At 38.7% G+C, this 14,096-nt stretch overlaps 1 protein-coding gene across 1 annotated transcript in view; it reads left to right on the forward strand.

Moving 5' to 3' along the window:
• Window positions 1–2,835: 2,835 nt before the first annotated feature.
• The window catches only part of LOC131354719 (TGF-beta receptor type-1), a 39,202-nt gene continuing 27,941 nt past the window's right edge, over window positions 2,836–14,096 (forward strand). The window contains exons 1-2 of the mRNA XM_058392678.1: window positions 2,836–3,112; window positions 11,955–12,185. Coding sequence (XP_058248661.1) covers window positions 3,046–3,112; window positions 11,955–12,185 — 298 coding nt within the window. The 5' untranslated portion in view covers window positions 2,836–3,045. The remainder of the gene's footprint in view (window positions 3,113–11,954; window positions 12,186–14,096) is intronic.

A 14,096-nucleotide genomic window follows, 5' to 3' on the forward strand; every position in this document is an offset into this window, starting at 1 on the left:
CCGGTAGAAAATCTCTTGTGGTTAGAAAATATTTGAGTTACCAGGCCTTATCCTTCTGATCCTCCGCAAATGCATTAGAGAATAATGAACTACAAATGTGCCACAATTACCTGCAGCTTTACCCTATAACCTTTGGTTTGAACAGAAACTGAGCAGAGTGAAGCAGAGGATGGCAAATACACTCGTATAAAGCAGAAGTGCTTTTAACATACCTGCAAACGCAATGTGGATGTGGCTTAAGTGATTTTGGAGTAGGTCTTTTTCATTAGTTTGAGTTATTGTGCATTTAAAAGAACTCACATAGAAAAATGTAGTACAAGAGCCAGTACTGTTTTTGTTCAGTGTTTTTCTGCTGTTTTAGGATGGCATTTTATTTGGCTCTATACTCAGAAAACATTAAATTATGTACAATATGCAAGCAGAAGTAGATGCAATAAAACCCTCTCCAGGAATTGTTTGGCCGCTGGTCTTTGACACACTCGCCCTACCCTTGGCCTGATTCTCGCCCAAATACATGTCACACACACTGTGCCAAAGTTGGAGCACTGTGCACTCCAGCTGACCAGTGAACCACTAAGCAGTGCAGGAATTTCATCATTACAGTATTATTTTCTATATATTATTTCCTATATCTATAGATAGATAGATAGATAGATAGATAGATAGATAGATAGATAGATAGATAGATAGATAGATAGATAGATAGATAGAGATATAAATACATAAAATCTATTTTGTTTTTTTTTAATATTTATTTTATAGTGCTTTCTACAAAAGATTGTCACGAAGAAGATGAGCAAAAACTGAGGCGATATGAGGAAGAAACCTTAAGAAGCTCGAAAGGGAACCTGTCTTCATCTGAGCGACAGAATAGAGAGATTATAGTAGATCATTAAACTTGTACAACTCTATGCTCTAAAGTCAAACAGTACTAAGTGTCTTTACAGGATGTTCAGTATGAGCATCTCTGGATAATTCTTGGAATTAGCACAGGAAATTCTTTATGACTACAGCATTAGTTTTTAGGTTTATTTAACACCAACTGCCTTTATACATCTTACACCTGATCATTCTTATTTGACGCTGATGGTAAAACACTTACTTTTCTTCTATGCCCATGCATTTCATTTGGGGAAAACATGTAAACAAAAATGTGTTATAATAATTTAGAGAGAATTTATGCTATGTACAGTTAAAATGAAGGGGCCATCAATTACAACAAGGTCCAGCAGTTTCACTTTAACGTCTCTAATCATAAACGAACTACGTTGCTGACGCTCGTTCTGCACGTGCTCAGTAGCATCCTCTGTTTACCTGCAGAAAAATGCTAACTCCGTCCTAAATCTGTAGAATTTATTTAGTTCAAAGTCAGATTATAATGAAAATATGGACACTTTTTTCTTATCAGGAAAACACTGAAGTGTATGTTTCGTATGCAAATAGAACAGATCATTTTACATATACAGCATATGGCAGGTGACCTTATCCAGAAACCTCTATAAACACATACACTGATACTGATTCAATAAATCAAGGACGAAGAATAAAATCAGTGTAGGGACGTTAGTTTTGATCAGTAGTTTCAGAAGATAACACCGTAGAGGACAGTTACCTACACAACAGATCTAACAGAACAAAAGACATTCAGCTTAGTTAAACATGGACACCTTCGTGGGAACATTGTGGCACAGGAATAAATTGTGTGACACAGTGTTATACATTCATGCAGCATTTTAGCAAAGAATTTGCTTTTTGTTTTGCAAACATTGTAGTTCTTTACTGCATTGTAAGAAAATGCAACATTAACTCAGAAAGTCTTGAACATTAAAACTCAGATGTAAAACATAAACTAAAATCTTTTCAGATCAAAAATTCATAGCATTTACAAACACAAAAGTTTTAAAGGCTACATGGGAGTTTTTTTTTAATTATTATTAATGCAAACACTAACTGTAATAGGGTTGTAATACGATAATAGTACTCAGTAATAATCTAGAATAGTACATGAAGTATATGATTTAAGACATAAGGTTTGTTTGTGTATTCAGTTACAGACCCAGTGTTACATTATTAACACTGAGCACCGGTCATTTTGCATTATTTTGAAGCTGTAGGAATTATATTATATCATATGTATGTATGTATCCCTTTTCCTGCCAAAACACAACAAACTGTCCTGCACTGTGTATCCTGACACCTTTCTATCAGAACCAGCATTAACTTCTTCAGCACTCTGAGCAACAGTAGCTCGTCTGTTGGATCGGATCACACGGGCCTTCACTCCCCACGTGCATCAATGAGACTTGTCCGCCCATGACCCTGTCTCTGGTTCACCACTGTTCCTTCCTTGGACCACTTTTGATAGATACTGACCGCTGCAGACCGGGAACACCCCATAAGAGCTGCAGTTTTGGAGATGCTCTGATCCAGTGGTCTAGCCATCACAATCTGGCTCTTCGTCAAACTCGCTCAGATCCTTACGCTTGCCCATTTTTCCTGCTTCTAACACATCAACTTTGTAATTGTCCACTTTCTGCCTAATAACTAACAGGTGCCATGATGAGGAGATCATCAGTGTTATTCACTTCGCCTCTCTCTGTTTATAATGTCATGCGTGATTAGTGTATGTTATGTAATAACTCTTATAAGTAACTCCACTCTCCCTAGGCTTTTTTTTTATTGCACTGGCAGTAGCTGCATGTGTATAAATACAGTCCAGGTGCGAGTGTGTGTGTGTGTGTGAGTGTGAGTGCTGTCGGTAGGCTCGCGCTCTAATCGGTTTATATTCCGGTGTGGGCCGGAGGCGGAGCGGAGCGGATTACCCCCACGCTCAGCCCCCCCCCGGCCTTTTACTGCGCTTTTATCCGTGCGCTCCGTTTTCTCCACAGAAGCTGAGTTGCAGTACCGCGAGCCGCGCCGTGAAAAAAGAAAAAAAAAGTCACGAATGAGAAAAAGTCGTGCGATGCGAGTGTTACCGGGAGAAGCAGCGGGGTTGTTAGCGGACCCTTGCGCGCGCGTGTGAAGACGGAAACGCGGATGTAGCACATGGATTGTTTGGGTCTCAGGTGTGCGACGCTGCTGCTGGCGGTGACGCTCGCGCCTCTCGTCACAGGTAAGCAGAGCCGCTCCGTTTAGGAAATTCACGCGAACTGCTCGAACTTTAACGAGTTCTGTGGCTTCCCTTTTTTAATGCCTCGGTTGAACCGGTTGACCTCACATAAAACTTCATGGCGGGTTTTTTTTTTTTATAAGAGTTTGATTATAAGCTTTACAAGAGGACTCTGGACCTGTGCGGTTATAAACGCACGCACTATAATGCAACGCAGCTGTGCAGCAGAGACGAGGCGTAGCACTGGACGCGGTTTTCTCAGGAATAAAGTGCAGGACCTCCATCTGACCGCAGTTATCCCTCAGTCCTTGCGCTCATGAAGTTCCCACTAAACTACATTTTACACGGTGGTGTGTTTCCCTGCTCTGATACCCCTGACTCTCCACTCATCACTCAGTAACACACACCTCACGGTGTGTAAGAGCAGGTCAAACATTTGTACCGTGTAGTTCTATTTGATACAGACCCTATCTTTACCAGCAGCACTGCGCAATCAGTTGCTTGGTCACTCTCAGTATTTGCTTTTGCAATACAAATATCACAACATTGTGTTCTGTCACCTGGTATGTCTGACCAATTCTGAATGCACCAGACAAATTTTCAATGAATGCACTGGTCATTTTGTGACATAAACAAACAAACAAACAAACAGATATCCTCTGCAGATATGCAAGAACAAATGTGTGCAATGTAATTTAACCAGTTTCCATTTAGCAGCAAGCTGATTACTTTGGAATTCTGGGAAACGAATAATACCCAACTGCCCTCATAGGAGGCTCTTATATGAGGATGAACACACGAAGTGGCTGGGAAGAAATGCAGTGATAGATAGATAGATAGATAGATAGATAGATAGATAGATAGATAGATAGATAGATAGAGATTTGCAAGTTTGTTGTAATATATTTTGCAGGGCATTTTGCAGCTGCAGTATAATACTACAAATACGTTGTAAATACACACATGCTACTTTTTTCTTTACCTTTGAATGTCCCACCGACTTTACTCTCGCCCGTCAGTGAGTTAAGTGTGTGTATCCAGGCTAAACATTACCTCCTCTCCTTTACAAATCTGGCTTTTATGAGATTTGTTATAAAGTTTATTTTGGGGTTGTGGTTTGCAGTGTAGTTACATCTATTTTGCTGCATTTTTCAACATTTAAATAATGTTTTGCGAAAAAATTTTTTTGCCCCACTAGCCTTCTTTTTATATTAATAGTGCTCTTCGTGGTCTCGACATGCTATTTCTCATATAATGAATTTAATCATCATTTATGAAGTTAATATAGTTCAGTAAAGCCTCACTGTTTTTTTTTTCAATGAAGGCAGACTCACTCATCTTCATCAAAGTCATTTAAATTGCCTTAATATCAAGACGATGGGGTTTGGAAATGAAAACAGAATAATATTTTTTCAGAGTTAAATGGACCTGCGTAATGTTTTTAAGGTTTACTTTGCTGAATGAACATGTGCTATTTTTGAAAATGCTTTTGTCAAGAATATTCGATCGAGTCTGCAGTTGTCCCTGAAGCTTTTGTTTCTCAAGCTGAACCCAGACCTACCAACAGCTATTGCAAAAAGTATTGCTGCAACTGGCAGTCCTGAAAATATTCCCCGGAGAATTTTATTATGTGTTTGAATGGCCTTAAGTGGCCCTGATGTATTTTTACATGTACTGATAGAACAGAAACGTTGAAAAACTACTTTTGAAGTTACTTCCATAGCTACATTATAATTGTTTGTCACTGCATAGGTAGGTTTATGTAACATGAGACAGAGTACAATCTAAGAATCAAGCTATTACAGCAGCTGACAGTGTTACAAGTTCTGAGAAACTTTTCCATTAGTTGATCAGAAAACATGGTGACGCACTTGGACACGTTGCCGCCTCTCAGCTCCTGGGTCCTCTGTTCGATCCTAAGCTTGGGTTACTGTCTATGTGATGTTTCTATAACCTTTCTCTCTGAGTACTGTGGTTTCCTTGATGTCTCCCTTGGCTATGCTAAACTGCTGTAAGGTCTGAATGTGTGTGCATGATGCTCTGTGATGGATAGGCATCCCATTGGGTGTATTCCCATTTCATACACCCGATCCACTGCGACCCTGACCCTGCGTTACTGATGATGAATGAAAAACATTTTACTGAAACGCCAGTTAGAATGGACACAGGATATATCTCACATGTTGACTGGTTTAAAGCCTTGCTATTAGGGTCCAGCCGTGGCATTGCTGGGATTTAACCCTTTTTTACCAGTACACTGGTGTCCCATTCCACCAGCAGAATGGAAATAGACTTATCAGACACATTCAATCAACATAAATTACCCCTCTGTTGGGATAACTTACACTGATTTCAGTGGTTGAAGATTACACCTTTAAATAAGGCCTTACATCAACCTAGTTTAAAAAGAAATTAGATTTCCGTTCCTGTCCGCTTCTGAAACACTGTGAACGACACTGATGCTGAACAATTAGTATATGTTTAACTAGTGTGTGACCAGTGTGATAAAAGTTTGTCGAAAAGAGCGTGTTTAAGTGAAAAGTGTAATAGCATAATGTGTCTAAAAATCCACTGACTTGTTGCTTTATAAAATGTGTTTGTGAGGCAACTGATTCTACTTCTCACCTCATTTTTCTCTTTGAGTGTGTCCAGAGGAGGACGTTGGCATGGAGACCTTTAAAGACCACTGTGTTTTGCTTTTTGCTTTTTTGCACATGCAGCTGAAAAATGTTTTTTTTAAAAAAGCTAAAGCTAAATATCTTTATTTTCCTGGAAAGAAAATCACTTTCTTCTGAAGTTTAATGTGTTTAAAGCGTAAGCTATTAGACAGCAAGCAGCTTATGTGGGTATGAAGGGGAAAAAAGCCATTATAGTAAGGAAAGGAATTCATTTTGATTGCGGATGGAAATGGTGTCAGGGTTGTCTTTAACTGAGGAAGCCCTGAATTTTTATGGTGCTGTTGCTTTACCAGGTTTAAGTTTTATTTCATATTCCACAAAGCACGTCGTTTTTTTACAGTCTATTCTTTTCCAACAGGAACTAATTAATATAAAGGTCATATATGACAACTGGGCTGTAATATATCTACACTAATATAAGAAAATTCGCCTGGAAGGAATTGTTAGAAAGAAACATATTTGTTTATTGGGTAAAGTCTTCCTATGGTTCACTATGAGATTTCTGGAATACAGTATACAATCCTGAACAAGTCCACGAGGATAGAAATGTTAGATCACAGGATAAAAGAGTCAGGCAGAGGAAATCTGTATTGATTTGCAGTGACCCTTACTTCTAATGGGACCAGTGGATCCAGTGTTTTATGAGAGTATTTTGTATGAACATTTACACTTTTTCTGGTTTTTCTAACAAAGCAGTGAAGGTAGGCAATTGTAGCTCAAGCTCAATTCATATTGCGATTCACATTCTGATCTGATTCACACTGTAATTCACATTCTGATTCTGATCCACATTGTGATTCACATTCTGACTCTGATTCACTCTGTGATTCACATTCTGATTCTGATTCACTCTGTGATTCACATTCTGATTCTGATTCGCATTGTGATTCACATTCTGATTCTGATCCACATTGTGATTCACATTCTGATTCTGATCCACACTGTAATTCACATTCTGACTCTGTTTCACTCTGTGATTCACATTCTGATTCTGATTCACTCTGTGATTCACATTCTGATTCTGATTCGCATTGTGATTCACATTCTGATTCTGATCCACATTGTGATTCACATTCTGACTCTGATTCACACTGTAATTCACATTATGATTCTGATCCACACTGTAATTCACATTCTGACTCTGACCCACACTGTAATTCACATTCTGACTCTGATTCACTCTGTGATTCACATTCTGACTCTGATTCACTCTGTGATTCACATTCTGATTCTGATCCACACTGTAATTCACATTCTGACTCTGATTCACTCTGTGATTCACATTCTGACTCTGATTCACTCTGTGATTCACATTCTGATTCTGATCCACACTGTAATTCACATTCTGACTCTGATTCACTCTGTGATTCACATTCTGATTCTGATTCACTCTGTGATTCACATTCTGATTCTGATTCGCATTGTGATTCACATTCTGATTCTGATCCACATTGTGATTCACATTCTGACTCTGATTCACACTGTAATTCACATTATGATTCTGATCCACACTGTAATTCACATTCTGACTCTGACCCACACTGTAATTCACATTCTGACTCTGATTCACTCTGTGATTCACATTCTGATTCTGATCCACACTGTAATTCACATTCTGACTCTGACCCACACTGTAATTCACATTCTGACTCTGATTCACTCTGTGATTCACATTCTGACTCTGATTCACTCTGTGATTCACATTCTGATTCTGATCCACACTGTAATTCACATTCTGACTCTGATTCACTCTGTGATTCACATTCTGACTCTGATTCACTCTGTGATTCACATTCTGATTCTGATCCACACTGTAATTCACATTCTGACTCTGATTCACTCTGTGATTCACATTCTGATTCTGATTCACTCTGTGATTCACATTCTGATTCTGATTCGCATTGTGATTCACATTCTGATTCTGATCCACATTGTGATTCACATTCTGACTCTGATTCACACTGTAATTCACATTATGATTCTGATCCACACTGTAATTCACATTCTGACTCTGACCCACACTGTAATTCACATTCTGACTCTGATTCACTCTGATTCACATTCTGATTCTGATCCACACTGTAACTCACATTCTGACTCTGACCCACACTGTAATTCACATTCTGACTCTGATTCACTCTGTGATTCACATTATGATTCTGATCCACATTGTGATTCATTCTGATTCGCATTGTGCTTCACATTATGATTCTAATCCACATTGTGATTCACATTATGATTCTGATCCACATTGTGATTCACATTCTGATTCTAATCCACTCTGTGATTCATTCTGATTCTAATCCACATTATGATTCACATTCTGGTTCTGATCCACATTGCGATTCACATTCTGACTCTGATTCACACTGTGATTCACATTATGATTCTAATCCACATTGTGGTTCACATTATAATTCTGATCCACATTCTGATTCACATTCTGATTCTGATCCACATTCTGATTCACATTCTAACTCTGATTCACACTGTGATTCACATTCTGATTCCGATCCACATTATGATTCATTTTCTGGTTCTGATCCACATTGCGATTCACATTCTGATTCTGATTCGCACTGTGATTCACATTCTGATTCTGATTCGCATTGTGATTCACATTCTGATTCTGATTCGCATTGTGATTCACATTCTGATTCTGATCCACATTGTGATTCATATTCTGAATCTGATTCACATTCTGATTCTGATTCACATTGTGATTCACATTCTGATTCTGATCCACATTGTGATTCACATTCTGATTCTGATTCGCACTGTGATTCACATTCTGATTCTGATTCGCATTGTGATTCACATTCTGATTCTGATCCACATTGTGATTCATATTCTGAATCTGATTCACATTGTGATTCACATTGTGATTCACATTCTGATTCTGATTCACATTGTGACAGAATTCTCAAACAGCAGATCAAGAGATGGTGGGCAGTGGTAGCTCGAGTGAGTTGTTGATTGCAAGATTGGGGTTCAAGCCCCAGCACTGCTAACTACCACTGTTGTGCCCTTAACTTAGCTACTTAACCTAGCTTAGAATTCACCAGTTGTGGTGCACTCTTGTCATTAAAAACATGTGAAAATTCACTTTGTGGTTAAGAAAAGTGTAAGCTTAGTTGAACAATGTCTGTTCTTTGGAAGCATACTTGAGAAAATGTAGATATTTTGTACAGCTCTGTCTCCTTTCTTGTGTTTCTGTGCCTTTCCACTGTCAATATGAAAGATTTAAATGCTGCATTCTAGCTAGGCAGAGTTATTCATGTCAGTCATCCCCCATGGGCCATGAAGCGTCTTTTATCTTTCTGATGCTTTTCTGGCCACAGGGTTTAGGATCTTGAAGGCTATAATCTCTCCACACTTCCATGCAGCAGTTATCTGTTTCAAAACACATTTGAATGCTGCGACACAGTGATTTGTTTCGAAGCGAGGAATAGTGACGGGTCCGAAAAATGTTCATATACTCCCACTGTTAAATTTATCAGTGTTAGAAGGTATTGTGAGTAAACAAGATAAATAAGATCACACGTTTGCTGACAGGCCATGAGGACAGGTCTGTAGTTGTTCAGCTGACATGTCAGCCATATTGCCTCTTTCTTCTGAAGTTCTTAGCCTGTAGGGTAAATGGTATCTATCTTCTTCTGTGTCAAAGAAGTTTTCCTGTTTTCTGGATTGTTCTTTGAAAGCAGTAGACCTGTTTTAGCAAGACAGGTGCAAGTGATTAGCACAGTGTTAGCCTAAGCAGCATTACCCAGATTTACTTTCAGTCTAAAGTCCTGGATCCTGTTGCATAACGTGAAAAAGCACAACTCAGTCACCTAGCCACAAGATGGAGAATAGCCATAGAACTTAAGCAGATTATAGACATCTTTATGTGTCTATATCTAGCTGTTAGTTGTGGGGCAACATGAGAACTAACGGAAGGACTGCCAGGGGATCTATTTTAATGTCGTAGTTGTGGGCTCTGATTTGATAGTTAGTATTATTGTTATTATGGACCTGCTTCATTTCTTAACTTGCACATCTCAGCATACCACCATCCATCTATTAATGGATATGTAGTTTTCTGACTGGTGGAGGCAACAGTTAAGGCTGCGGTATCTCACATCTGGAACCCTAAACCTTATTGGTGGTGAACCTGAAAGACGGTGATATCTGTGGGGCACATTTCAGTTTCCAACAACTGTTATCTCTTGGGACATGAAGTAAGAAGCCAGAAGGAATTACTGTACTGCCAAGAAGGTCCAGCAGAAAACGTACTTCCTGTGATAGATGAAATACCACAGACGATGTTATATCAGTTCTATACATGCCACCATTGAGCCTGTCCTCACCACCTCAGTAACAGCCTTGTTTTTCATTAGCACCAGTAATGAGCTGAGCAGACTGCAGACTGTTGTTGGGATGGTTGAAAAGGTCATGAGAGGAAACCCGTCTTCCCTTAAGTGCCTCTTCTCCTAAAAAATCCAGGACGCATGTGGAAGAAATCACTGTGTAGTCGTATTTAATTTCTTTTTTTTTCCCCAGAAGGTGCTTCAGGGATAAATGTGTGGTAGACACTGGAATAGCATACTTGCAATAAAATTACACTCATGAATGTAAATCTTAACAAACATGATGACAGCCACTGTCAGCATTGCATTTTATGTTCCTCTGCAATATTTTTCTCTGAGTAATATACTTCTATGTACAATAGTCTTATTGACTTACAATTGCTTAACAAATGGACAAAAGTATGTGGACATTTGACCTTCACACTCACACGTGGGTTTTGTCCAAACTGTTTGTGTTAAAGTTGGAAGCACACAATTTTATGGATTTCTTTGTATTCTGTATCATTAAGCTTTGCCTTTGAAAATGCCCCTGTGCATAATATGAGGTTTATGAAAGACATAGTTTACCAAGGTTGCTCTGAAACAACTTGAGTGGCATGAGCCTTGAGCTCAACTCCAGCCATGATCCAAAATCTAGTTGAAAGTTTTCTTGGAGGAGTGGAGGTTATTATATAACAGTGAAAGGGACCAAATCTGGAATGGAATGTTCTATAAGCACAATTAGACTAAGTCAAGTTAGAGTGCTTGACCTTTAAAGCATAATTTACATTCTGATTCTGATCCGCATTGTGATTCACATTCTGATTCTGATCCACATTGTGAATCATATTATGTTCCTGATCCACATTGTGATTCACATTCTGATTGTGATCCACATTGTGATTCACATTCTGATTCTGATTCACATTCTGATTCACGTTCTGATTCTGATCCACATTGTGATTCACATTCTGATTCTGATCCACATTCTGATTCACACTGTGACTCACATTCTGATTCTGATTCGCATTCTTATTCTTATTCACATTCTGATTCTGATTCGCAATCTGATTCCAAAGATTGGTGTTCAGTTTGTTTACTCAGCGTGTTTTGAACGAAACCTATCTGGTATAACATGGTGTAATCCATTGTACTGAAGAATTAAGCTTTCTAACAGCAGAGAAAGTTGTTTTTAAGTGGAAAGGACAAATTTAAAAGTAAAACCCAAGCAACAAATGGTATTTCCATATTATGAGTATGACAATAAAGAGCTCTCAAACATTTTTGACCAGCTATCAAATGTGTGGCATCATATAAACAGCACATTTGGTGCAGTACTGTTGCCATTTGGTGTAAAATGGGCGTAAATTAAAACGAGCTCGCAACTGAATGAAACCTAATGATTTTTTTTTTTTTTTTTTTTACAAAAAAAAAGACGGGTTCATTTGATTGAGCTTTGGTACAGTTGATAATAAGCCAATCACCACTATCTTAGCACACCTCATGTGGCATTAAAGGGTGATGATTTTAATGCTGTGGTATATTCAGAAAATCAAGCCATCTGTGTTAATTTGCATTAACATCTCACATGCTTCTGTAAATTTTCAACATCTTTAACTTGTTTAATAGAATGGCAAGAGAAGTGGAAACATGGGCCTTCTGGCATTTTACAGGTTAATGCAAACCACTGAGACAGTGCCTAATAAATACAGTGTTTCTCATTAGACAGAGAATATATATATCATAAAAATAACTTTAAAAATGACTTATTCTGCCTGAGGTTCTCGTGTTCAGGGAAAGCTGTAACCACCAGTTCTTTTTCTCTGTGTGTGTTTTCAGCACTTAAGTGTGTGTGTCAGCTGTGCGCGAATCACACCTGCGAGACGGAGGCCGAGGGTGCATGCTGGAACTCGGTGATGCTCATCAATGGGAAGGAGGAGGCCGTAAAGTCCTGCCTGTCCCCCAGCGAGCTGAAGGGACAGGTGTTCTGCTACAGCTCCAAAGATGTGTCAAAACGCAACTGCTGCTTCACTGATTTCTGCAACAACGAAACACTTCACTTACGCCCAGGTACCGTGCCTTGAGAGACCATCCCCTGAGAGATGATTTGATTTAATATACTATAAGTGAAGAGGTACTGTAGTGTTTCTTAAGCTCTAGTCTCCCAGGAGGACAAATACTATGGCGCTATGGCGCTAACTTATATATAATTATAACTTATATATATATATACAGACAAACACACACGCACATTTACCAGCATATCATTAAACCTACCATATAGGTAGAGCAGATATTCATTTGATAAGATTATTCTGGTGGTAGAGCTGACATGTTGACGCTGGTGTGTATTGTTCAGGAGTGTTTCAGACACAGCAGCATTACATGAGAATTTAACAGAAAAAACGGTCCATCAAACAAAATATTCAGCCGACAGCAATTCTGTGTGCGTGTGTGCGTGTGTGTGTGTGAATAAAAATAAACCATGTCTGATTCATCATAATGCTCAGTTATTTTATAGAGTACTTCTGACTCAGTGTCTACTACTTCAGTACATAATCTCACCTAGACTTGAACCTTAGAACTGCTGCTGTTTTTACAAAGACTGTCTTGTGCTTATTCCATGTATTTTGCTCATACTTTTCACACGTAGACATCGTGCTGTTTGTTAATAAGGCTTTATAATCACACTCAAAGAAAAAGATGAGTTTTGAGTGTGGCGATTCTCAGGATTTTTTATTCATGTCATGTCAGGGTCATTTTTCTAGCAACGGTTGCCAGTTCTTCTGGCTTGTTTTTGTTTAAAGCATTATAGTAATAAACCTGAACTAAACTGAATAACTCTATACCTTAAACTGATAAAATGTCCAGTTAGTAGTAGTTGCAATATAAGTATTTGGACAGTGTGACAATTTTCAATTTTGGACAGTGTCACAATTTTCATAATTTTGTCTCTGTGCATCACCACAGTGGATGGATTTGAATGAAGCACTCAAGATGTGATTAAAGTGCAGGCTTTCAGCTTTAATTCAAGTGGCTTAACCCTTCCAGTCTTATCCGCAAAGGCCTGGTATTGGAGCAGGTTTTCATTCTAACCAAGCAGAAGCCACACCTGAATTTACTGAAAGCTAAAAGTCGATTGAAAGTCAACTCATTAAACAGGTGGACTCTTGCTTGACTGGAAAGAAAACCAGCACTCACACTGGCCCTTTTTTACAAAGTCCCTCCATTTTCACAGGCTCAGAAGTAATTGGACAATTGACTGATGAGCAGTTTCATGGCCGGTACTTGGCCTTTAAGGCATAATTCTGATGCTAATTTTGATTTGTATCCTGATTTGCATTCTGAATCTGATTAAAATTCTGATTATTAAACATAATTGGACAGTAGACTGTTAAGCTGTTACATTATGGAGGTAAAAAAGCGTCTGAATTTGATTCAAAATTCTCAATCGGCAGGTGTGGACTTGCACTAGGCAAAATATAAGCAACCAGTTTGGGGTCCTCAGGAACCCAGGGCTTCCTAAAAATACAATTTATTTATATTAATACTAAATAATATATGCTGAAAATGTTTATATTGATTGTTAGGGCCCCATTTGTATATTTTGCCATTTTTCCTAACACTAAATCTGCCCCTGTCAATCCGAGTGGCCAGATCAACAATTTGGTGCATTCTTTAAAAGAAGGAATGTGCTGGTGTGTGTGTGTGTGTGCGCAAGTGTGTATCATGTCCCTGCCCAGGATAAAGTGCTTGCAGAGCATGAATAAATCATGTTTGTGCTAATAGACTAAATCATTGTCTAATTCTCTCTCAATCCTAAGAATGAAACACGACTTGAAATACAGGGTAAGTCTTTTTTGTGTGTATGAGCATGTGCGAGCTCAAATTTTGACCCCTGGCAGACGAGAAAGACGTTGATCCTCTCATGCTGAGCTGTGATATAATATCCTGGCAGGGTTATCTCCCAGCTGAGAGTTA

Source organism: Hemibagrus wyckioides, linkage group LG06 (genome assembly GCF_019097595.1).
Source record: "Hemibagrus wyckioides isolate EC202008001 linkage group LG06, SWU_Hwy_1.0, whole genome shotgun sequence".
In the NCBI taxonomy this organism is placed as follows: Eukaryota; Metazoa; Chordata; class Actinopteri; order Siluriformes; family Bagridae; genus Hemibagrus; species Hemibagrus wyckioides.